General features: G+C 38.0%; 1 protein-coding gene across 1 annotated transcript in view; it reads left to right on the top strand.

Moving 5' to 3' along the window:
- LOC101850449 (serine/threonine-protein kinase Nek4) overlaps positions 1-3087 on the top strand; it is a gene marked incomplete at its 5' end in the record, with an annotated part of 19862 nt that extends 16775 nt beyond the window's left edge. The window contains 2 exon segments of the mRNA XM_005089233.3: positions 161-242; positions 1367-3087. Coding sequence (XP_005089290.1) covers positions 161-242; positions 1367-1465 — 181 coding nt within the window. The 3' untranslated portion in view covers positions 1466-3087.
- Between the last annotated feature and the right edge of the window lie 6913 nt (positions 3088-10000).

The raw sequence follows: 10000 nt of genomic DNA, 5'->3' as shown, positions 1-10000 counted from the left end.
TCTCTCTCTCTCTCTCTCTCTCTCTCTCTCTCTCTCTCTCTCTCTCTCTTCCCTCCCCGCTCCCCCCCCACCACTCCCACTCACCACAGTTTATCTATACGTATAGGAAAGTAGAGTACTCCATAACAAAAGTTTTGACTTCCACTGTTTGTCCTTGCAGAGACTGCATTCAAGGTGTTGGTTATGCATCTCTGAAGAAAGCTTACGAAATTCTGGATAAGATCGATGAAGATGAAGTGGAGGTGAGAATGCCATATGTGTGGAGGTGCTACTTGTTTTGTTTTGTTCATGATCATCACTTGTGTGATTGGTAATTGTAGATTTTGTATGACCCATCGACACAGTTTGGATCATTTTATTTAGGAGATAAGCTGCTTCGACCTTGCCTGTCAGGGTAATCCAGGCATAGAGGCATACAACACCCCAGCAGATAGACGGAGATACTTAATTTAAAATAGCCTCCCCACACTCAGATCAAACTTATGTCTTGTGTGCAAGTTGCGCGTGTTAAAGATCCCTAGGTGGTCTAAAATCGATAAGAGTAGGCTTCGGCCGCCACGTGGTCAAAATTACAAATTTCCTACCAACTGAAAATGTTTAATGTGTCCTGCGCGCTCGTGTGACCTTATGCAGTTGCAAGCGCCGTAAAACACTTACCAAAAAGAACCAAAAAAACTTATGTCTTCTGTGCGCTATGGGAAAGTGTCTAACCATTACACCTCATATGCTGGTCATCACATTGTATGTGAATACATTACTCACAATTTATGTTTGGGAGCAAAACATGTGTGAATTTACATCTTTTCCTGTTTATATTTGTGGTTGTCACATGTGGGAATAAACTTCTCTTCCCATCATATATTTGTGACCCATCACATGGGTTTATAAATGACCTTTTCCTTTCCTATGTTTGGGATCGTCATGTGTTAACAAATTCTTCTTCTCATCTTATGTTGTGAGCATCACATATGTTAATAAAATAACTGTCCCATTTTATATATTTGTGATTGTCATGGGTGTATATGAAGTACTTTTTCTGTCTTATGCGGGTGGTTTGCAGGTGCTCTGGTGTTGTTTTCTTCTTCTTTCCCATCAAACATCTATCATTTTTATCTTTCCTCCTCCTTTTGTTTGTATGTAACACTTTTGTAACACCTCTAAACTTCGGCACTTGCATGACCTGATCATGTTGCATATGCCGTAAAACTGTTACTAAAAACTAAAACTTCTGTCTTTTGTTTTTTTAAATTGTCAGATATGTGAATTAACTTCTTTTCGTAACTAATGTTCCTCTCTCATGTGTGTGATCCTCATGTGTGTTATAACTCGTCTTCTCTTAAGTTAAAGCTTTTTTTTTTGTCTGCAGCCAAAGCTGGTGGAGCTGCTTGGCATGGAAAAGTTTGATGAATACGCCGGGAAAATCTGGCAGCTCAAGTTCTGCGAAGAAGCCTTGTTCATGACATGACCGCTCACAGCTGAAGCTCGAGAACATTGATTATATCCACTCGAGATGTTGATCGCATCTCACCCCAGCTGGCGTTTTTTAACTGCAGCAATATCATCTATTTATTACAATCGCCTTTCTAAAAATGGAGGGTGACTTATTGGTTGTGAGAACTGAATTAGACTAAGAGGTTGTTCTTTTCTGGAACATTCTGGAATTTCAGATAGCTTAAAGCTTTCCACTGTAGGTAATGTGGGATACAGTAACCATTTTTTTGTGAACAGCGTATAGTTTGTAACCCGCGAAGAGCTTTTGTGCTCTAGATTTTATTGTCAAACAATTATGGTGTTGTTCAGTGTTTCATTGACTCTCAGCTCTGCTGCCTGCCTTTGTGAGAGGATATTTCTATCCTTTTCTCTGAGAATGGTCCATTGTGGTATACTAAGGGTGGGGACTGTCTTATGAACAATTCTCCGAACGTCACAAACGTAATGTTCCAGTACTATGAGAATTTCATTTTCACCTCAAAAGATTGACCTGCACATGAAGTGCTTTAGAGAGCATCTATGAGGTTTAATTCAGCTGTGGAAACATAACTGTTATTCTAATAAATGAGATAAAGGGCTGAAAATGTGTTAGATCTCAATATGTGAGCATGCCTTGTGAAAGGTAACAAAAGAGGCATTTGCTCGAACCGAGATATATCAGGCTTCAAAGGTCAAAAATAGAATCTTTGACTAAAACTAAGTGCCATTAAAAATGGATTCTTTAGCCGTTCATATATCGATATTTACAAGGACTTGAGCTTCTTTTACTTTAAATAATATTTTTAAAGATGTTTTTTAAACACAAGGTATATTGCATAATCCCCAAAAATATGCAAGAAAAATAGTTTTCCAAGTAAACATTGCGGATGGTTTCTCTTGTCCATTCATAAAGTCGACCCAATCACATTGCATACCAAAATTTAGGTCATTGTCTCCCCTCTCTAGTGGCAGGTAGTGCACATGAATATCTAGAGCATGTAAACAAAGCGAAGCTTTGCGCATCCACACCCTTTGGTTTTTTTGGATAGCAAACTTGTATTGCTTTTTTCTGCCCTTCGCAAACCTAGATCTATTTCTTGAAAATTCTTGTTCAAGGTGGTGGTGAATTTGTTTGAAGACGTAACATAAACACATTGAAGCTGTTCTTTTGTCTTAGCTGCTTTTTAAAGTTGGTTTGTGAGTAGCGAATGTGTTGTCAGGTTTCTCGAAGTGTAGATCTATCTATTTGAAGCTGAAACAAAGGGAAACTTTAAAGCCGTTTTTGTCAAAACTTTGTTTCCATACCCTGTCTTACAAAATCACCCATTTCTCAAAAACAACTGAAGATATCATAAAAATTCAAAAAGCATATTGTTCAGATATGATCTCTGTACATGAAAATGCAAAAAAACGGGATTCTTCAAAATGCGCTACCTGGTACTTTTCACCAGGCACACACACATATGGTGACGTCGCCGATTCAAGACACTTGCTAATAAGAGCTTTTTATTATAAAACAAATAATGAATACTTCAAATTTATTTTATCTGCAGTATACGTTCATCATATAAGCTAACAAGTATGTACTTTGCCCAGTGTACATATAGAATTTAAGAAGATAGGAATAATCGGTTTTTTTACACTTAAAAATATAACTCTCATAATGCACCTTTTGAGAACTTTTTATCTTGAGGTACTATAGTTGTTTTTTTTTTTGTACAGAGAGATATATGTGATAGCCCGCAACAGGGGCACACCTTGTGTCAGATCACTGAACCTGTAGCTATGCAAATTGCAGAGAAGTACTATGTGGAAAAAAAGTATCCTGATGCTTGTTGCAGAGTAAATCAGGTTTTTATTTCTCTGGAAAAAGTTGAATTTTTGAGATTTGACAACTTGTTTTGGTACCCTTGATATATGCCATATGCCATATCATGGTCCATTGATGCTGTCGTTATTGTAAGTGTTTTCAGTGGGCAGTGGCATAGTTCTCCATATTTTTGTCCGGTGAACTGAGGATGGCCTCTGCTGGACTGACTTTTGTAAATGTTAAAGTTAATGAGTCCTGGCAGCTAAATGATATGTATGTTGATCTTTGGAGAAGTCCCTCTAAGAAGAAAGGATGTATTGAACCAAACAAAAGCAGAGTGTTAGAGATTGGCTGCACAGTGGTCCCTGTATTCTGGCAGCATGAAAGATATGGGGGCAACTTTAAGATTTGTGTGTGTGTGTGTGTGTGCATGTGTTCACACTGTGTGGAATAGGTATTATTCGTGTTTGGTTCTGATGAACATATATTGATTTGTGTTTCTATAAGTTTTGCTGTTGTGAATCATTGTGGTGTGTGTGTCATCACATTGTTGCCAGAGGTTGTAACTTGTTTTTACGAAACATCACATCCTACGCTTCCACCTGTGGTTGTTGTTGAAATATCACTTTTCTAGTTGGTTACATATGTCCCTCTGCTTCTTCTGTATAACTTTCCCTGGTTGATGCGTGTGATTTTTGGTTGATCTTGACAATTATTTCCAGTTGATATTTCTGTGAAAGTTTGTGATTATCTCAATAGGGTTGTGATTATTGTCTCATACTAAAGAAATGCTCAGGTATACGATGGTCTCTGTAATCAAAGATTAAACACTAGAAGATGGTTTCCTCTCAAGAAAAGCATCTTTAAATATTTATGATCTATTTCTGTAGATGTTGCCCTTGGTGCTGACAAAAACGTTCTGATTCATTTTCCAAATACAGTATAAAAACTATTTTTAAAGTTTTAGTAGAGGTTTTACGGCGCTCGCAACTGCATAAGGTCATATGAACGCCATATAAAAGCTATAATCCGCTTATATTGATATGCCTTGGGAAGTGGATATGATGTCAATATATAAGATACTTTGTTGTAGCATCCTTGTAAGGCCTGTTTATGGCTGTTTGCTGGGGAAAATGGAAAGGCGAGGCACTGACTCACTGACCGTGGCACTTGCCAGCGACAGACTGAGAATGGAATGGGGAAGGGGAGTGAGCGATCGGGAGTGGGGGTAGGGAGGTTATGCCCAGTGCGCGAGATGTTCTGGTCTGTGAGGTACTGTACTGTGTTTGAGACTACACTGTGTAGGCCCTACATGACCTACTAAAGCCTGGTGTGTCGAATAGGCTACTTGATGGGTATGCGGACTAAATGAAGAACTAATGCGTTGACCGTTAGCGTGGCTTTCCCCCCCATTCATGTTCGTAGGCTTGGCCAGGTACCCAGGAAGCATGTCGATAAAGCAGAGTGGGCCGAAAAAAGTCGATATAAGAAAAATTGTTTAGTGAAGATATTAAAGGAAAATTTTGTTATCGGAAAATATGTTGATATGTCTATATGTCGATACATTGGCCGTCGATATAAGTGGATTATATAGTGAAGATCTTTTAGTGCAGTCTTTGCTTCTACTCTTTGTATACTAGATATATCACTTCCGCAATAAAACATCAAATGCTCATTAATGTAGGTGTTTTTTTTACCAGCATTGTGAGGATGTTACTTAAAAATCATTTCAAACTGAGGGGTGAACTGTCTTGTAGTACACAATTTTTGTTGTAATGCACTGGCAAGGTATTAGTTCGGGGTAGCCGTTCAAATTTTTTTATTTAGTTCCCTTTTATAGGAACAACAGGTTTTGTCTCAAATTTTAAACTGGAAATTTTCTGCATGAAAGGGTGTACATCAGTTTTGGTCTTTTGTGGGCAATAGTTTTGAAAACTCTTTTTTTGTTCCCGTCTTTTTATGCTTTTGTACATTTTCCGTTTGCCATATATCATCTTTCTTCCTCACAGCTTGTGTCATGGAATGAACTCAAGCTACTGTCAGAAAGCTTGAAGCATTGCATGAAACAACTACATATATATATATATATATATATATATATGTATATATATGTGTGTATATATATATGTATGTATATATATATGTATATTAGAATTTGACTTTTTGTTTCTCTTTGTCCTCCTTTTGGAAGTGTTGCCTCGTCTGTACACCCTGTACATCTTAATTCTAAAGTCTCAAATTTTCTGTAATCTCCCTTGTCTTTAAAGGCACCCTACTTAGTTATTTTGCTTTAACGTTTTTCTCTTTGTTTAAAACAGCCAAAGCAGTTGTTTGGAGGGGCCTTGCTGGTAGGGTCTGCTTCTTTACTGCTCTTCTTATTTTTATGTTTTTGTCGGCTTTTTCCCAGTTTTGAATGATGGTAATTATATTGATAATATATATCTCTTAACTTAAACAACTTAAGCAAAGAAAACAGTACTGGCGTCTGTGGTGTAGCTGTTTGGAGCTTTGCTGGCGCATGCAGGAAATCTGAGTTCGATTCCTGAGTGGGAAGAAAATTTTTATCGATTCTCTTGGGCTTTGTACTGGTATGTAGTGTCCTTCTCAGCCCAGGTTGGCCCTGACAGGCAGGATAGGCAGTCTGCCTCCTAAGTGATCTAAATTGTGTGGATAGTGGTGTAAAAATGCCTATTATAAAGAAAAAGAAGTAAACAAGCAAATCATCTCTTCTTTAGATTAATGTTGGGAATGTGTTTGCACTTGTCAGAATTGTTAGGATGTGAGAAACAGCGAATATTTTTCTCTCTAAGAGATGGTGACTATGTTACTTGGTGTAAGAAGTAGTGAGCGTGTTATTTCATGAGAGAAAAAATGAATGTATTGCTTTTTTTTGTGAGGAAAAGTGATTGCTTTGCTGATGAATGGGTTGTTTGGTGTTAAACATGCATTGTGAATGTGTTGGTAGCTATGAAATATTGGGAAATGTTAATAGATTTCTACAGTCTAGCATGCATATAGCAAAAATTGGCGGAAAGTGGAAATCTTTTCGTTTTGCATGAATTTTATGTTTGTGTCTTAAATACACAGAATATACGTATAAGAAAAAACTTGGCACCTGAAAATCTGTTCGCTGTGTGTATGTTCTATATGTGTGTTTTTGCGATGTGTGTGCTGGACTGCTGTTGCGAGACGTAGTAAATATGTGACTGGTCTGTGAGATGTGGCCAGGGTCAGAACATGTTGAACTGTGTGGACTGGCAAAGTCAGGCTTTAAATTTTGTTCATTGTCTGCCTTGCCATTTCTCTGCTACTTTTTCTGCTATTGTTTGTCCTCTTTGTGTTGCTCTCCTGGCCAAATCTTTTAATCTTCTGAATACTTTAAGCAACCATGAGCTCATTCTGTTTTTTTACTTGTTACCAGTGACATAGCAATTAACATGTATGAAGAGGAAAGTTTTCATTATTTACTCACATTGTCATCTATTCATGCTCACATGGCCAAACTTTTTTCCTCTGAATACGAAGGAATTTGGGGCATTCTTTTGCTTGTTCTCTTTTTACTTTTTATTTTTACCAATATCATAACAAATAGGGCGTTTGAGGAGGACAAATGTTAAAATTTACACATATTATTATTACTTATCACGCCAAAGTGTTTTCCTCTAAATTATTTTGATCCTGAGGCATTTGTCATGAGCTCATTCTGTTTTTCATTAAAAAAGATTTTTACCCAAAGTATGACAGATAAGTTGAGAAAGGAAATTCTTATTTACATTTAATTTGTTTTCACTTATTTGGTAAATTTTTGTATATTTTTGATGTAAGACCTTTTTTTTATGGCTAGTGAACTTGGAAGATTTCACCTGGAAATGAGTCCTGCATGAACAATTTTTGCTCAAAAAGAGCATATTTGTGAGTGCATGTCACATTATTAAAATCATGTATTATGGTCTTGAACATTCAAACAGACATGTTTGTTCTAATCTGACTTATATAAGTTTTCTAAAACACCCCACCACTGTGCAGCGGTGGGTGTTCCTCCACTCAGCATCGGTCCCGAGTGCTCCTTTGATTGCTGTGAATGGAACTGTATGTTGTGAACTTCGAGATGCTAGATCCTCACCGCCCCTCGTGTACCTCAACTGTCCTGTCAAATTTATGTCATTCTCATCTTTGTTGGTTGCAGTGAAATCTCCCATAGTCAATTTGGTCTTTGTGACGTGTTTCATGTACTGGCTTTTGCGATCCTTAGGTCCTAGTCCTTCACTGCTCAGTGTCCTGCTGTCTTGCTTCTGTCCACTCATTCAGTTGAAGTGACATTTTTCTGCCTGCCTTCCTCTTTCTTTTTTCCCGTCTAGTTTCCCAGGCGTGACCTCCTGTTGGTTTGATCTGATTCATGTTCTGCCTTGTTTAATTTGTATTGAGATGACCTCGAATCGAGTCAAGCTTTTACTGCAATTTATAAATAATCCTACTCCTCATTACAAAGGTATATGTATGTTGACAAGAAAATAACATTTTTTGGGATTTTTTTTTTTAGAGGAGCAGTTGAGTGAGATTGTTTTCTGAGTGTACCTTCTAACAGATGGTTATGATGATTCATTTAGCGTGTATTTCTTTACTGAAATGGGTATTAATTCTCTCCTGAAAGAGTTGCTGATGCTTTGTATACATGATTTTTACATATTTTTAGTGGGTTGCTTTCTTGAACACATCACTGATGTATTAAATGTATGAGAAAAGTTATTGTTCACTCCATTTCTCTTCTGGACAGGGTCCAAACTCCTCGCAGTATTTTTCTGAATGATGTTCACGTTTTTTTGCATCACCTATTCCAAATTGTTGACCCTTATTGTATCTTGATCAATGTGCTCCAGATTTTCAGAACATTCACATTTTGCGGGCTGACTATGTTAACCTTACTTATGTTTTGGTTTTGTTCCAAGTCACACAACCAGGTACCTTTTTCTGTGTACAGATCATGAGGAAGTACTTTGTATTATCATGTTTATCTGCATATTTGTGTGTGTATTTGTATTTGTGTGTGTGTATGTGTGTGTGTGTGTGCGTGTGTAAGAGAAAATGTGTGTGTGTGTATGTGTGTGTGAAAAAGAATATGTGTGTGTGTGTGTTTGTGTGTTTGTGTGTGTGTGTTTGTGTGTGTGTATGTGTGTGTGTATGTGTGTGTGTATGTGTGTGTATCTGAGTGTGTGTCTGAGTGTGTGTTCACCCACATGTTTTTTTGTGTTAAAAGTAAATTGCATCGATTGTGCATGTACTTAGATCTATTTAAATTCCGTCCTACCAGAAAGTATGGAATACCGTCGTGCTACCAGCGTGTGTCACCCGTCCTCACCAAAAGGCTTGTTTTGTTCAGACTACAATGCTATCATTAATTAGAATCAGAAATAAAAATAATTTTTACGAAATGTCTTCCAGTCTTTCTGCTGCTTTTGTGGGTGTTTGGCAGATGCTCTGATGTGGTTTGCTACATTTTTTTTCTCTATCCAGCATCTATTGTCCTTATCTCTTCTACTTGTTTTCTTTGTATATGAGTACTCTCTTTTACTTTTAACGCTTCTAATCTTCAATAGTAGAGGTAGTGCTTGATGAAGCCCATGTGGGACGCTCACTGTTAAAAACAGACTGGAAACGACAAATGCAGTTTTTAGGACTCCTGAATAGACATGAAAGTCTTGAACATCTAGCTCTCACTGGCAAAATTGAAGGCAGACGAGGCATGGGTAGGCCCAGAGCAACCTACTAAAGGTACCTAAACACATTGGTAACGGGAAAAGATCAGGGATACGTAGCTTTTTTTAAGAGCATCCGAGCAAAGGAATGAATGGAGAACCATGATCGCCGATGTCTGTTGCAGATCTGGCACTGGATGATAATGATGAATCTTCAGCACTTATATGAGCTATTTGTGTTGCAAGTGCCTTGAAATTCGTACTAAAACTAAACACTAAACTCTGCTGCTTTTACTACTTAGCAGGGCCCCTTGCCTTCAGGTAGTCACATTACGATTTCGAAGGTACTCAGCATGTTTTTAAAACTGACTAGAGTATTCTCAGTTTTGGCTGGTATTTAGAATTTTGCCTGCGTGGCGCCGAACTCATCGATTTTAGAACCATCAATTTGCATCTGGGACCCCCCGAGATTTTTCGCCCTTATCATAGAAGGCTAGGTGTTATATCTTACCTACCCTGAGATTAGGGGTGTGGTTGAAAGACAGCCGTAACGAGGAGCCAGGAATAACAGTAGAAAGAGTCGGGAGTAAAAGAGAGAGAGAGAGAGAGAGAGAGAGAGAGAGAGAGAGAGAGAGAGAGAGAGAATACAGACGAGATATAGGTAGTGGAAATAGTATTAGTAGGAGTTGCATTCCAGAGTTTGGAGATTGGCGGAGATCAAAGGAGGATAGTACTGAGATAGAAGGGGAAGATTTCTGCGGTACGTTCTGATCTATTCCTGTCTGGCATGCTCCAAATATATCTCGTTCTTCCCCGCACGATGTTTCTGGCTACATATCTATCGAGATTCATGTCTGTCTGTCTATCTGTATGTCTGTCTGTCTGTCTGTCTGTCTGTTGATCTGTATACTTGTCTCTCTGTCTCTCTGTTTGTTTCTTTATCTGTCTGTCTGTCTGATCAGTTTTTTCCTCCTTCCTCTCCACATGTAGGTGAGTTTGTTGTAATTATTATTATTATTATCATTAT

This window comes from Aplysia californica, unplaced genomic scaffold (assembly GCF_000002075.1).
Source record: "Aplysia californica isolate F4 #8 unplaced genomic scaffold, AplCal3.0 scaffold00004, whole genome shotgun sequence".
Taxonomy (NCBI): domain Eukaryota; kingdom Metazoa; phylum Mollusca; class Gastropoda; order Aplysiida; family Aplysiidae; genus Aplysia; species Aplysia californica.
Note: the sequence above shows the minus strand (reverse complement) of the source record. Positions and strands in the feature narration are given on the sequence as shown.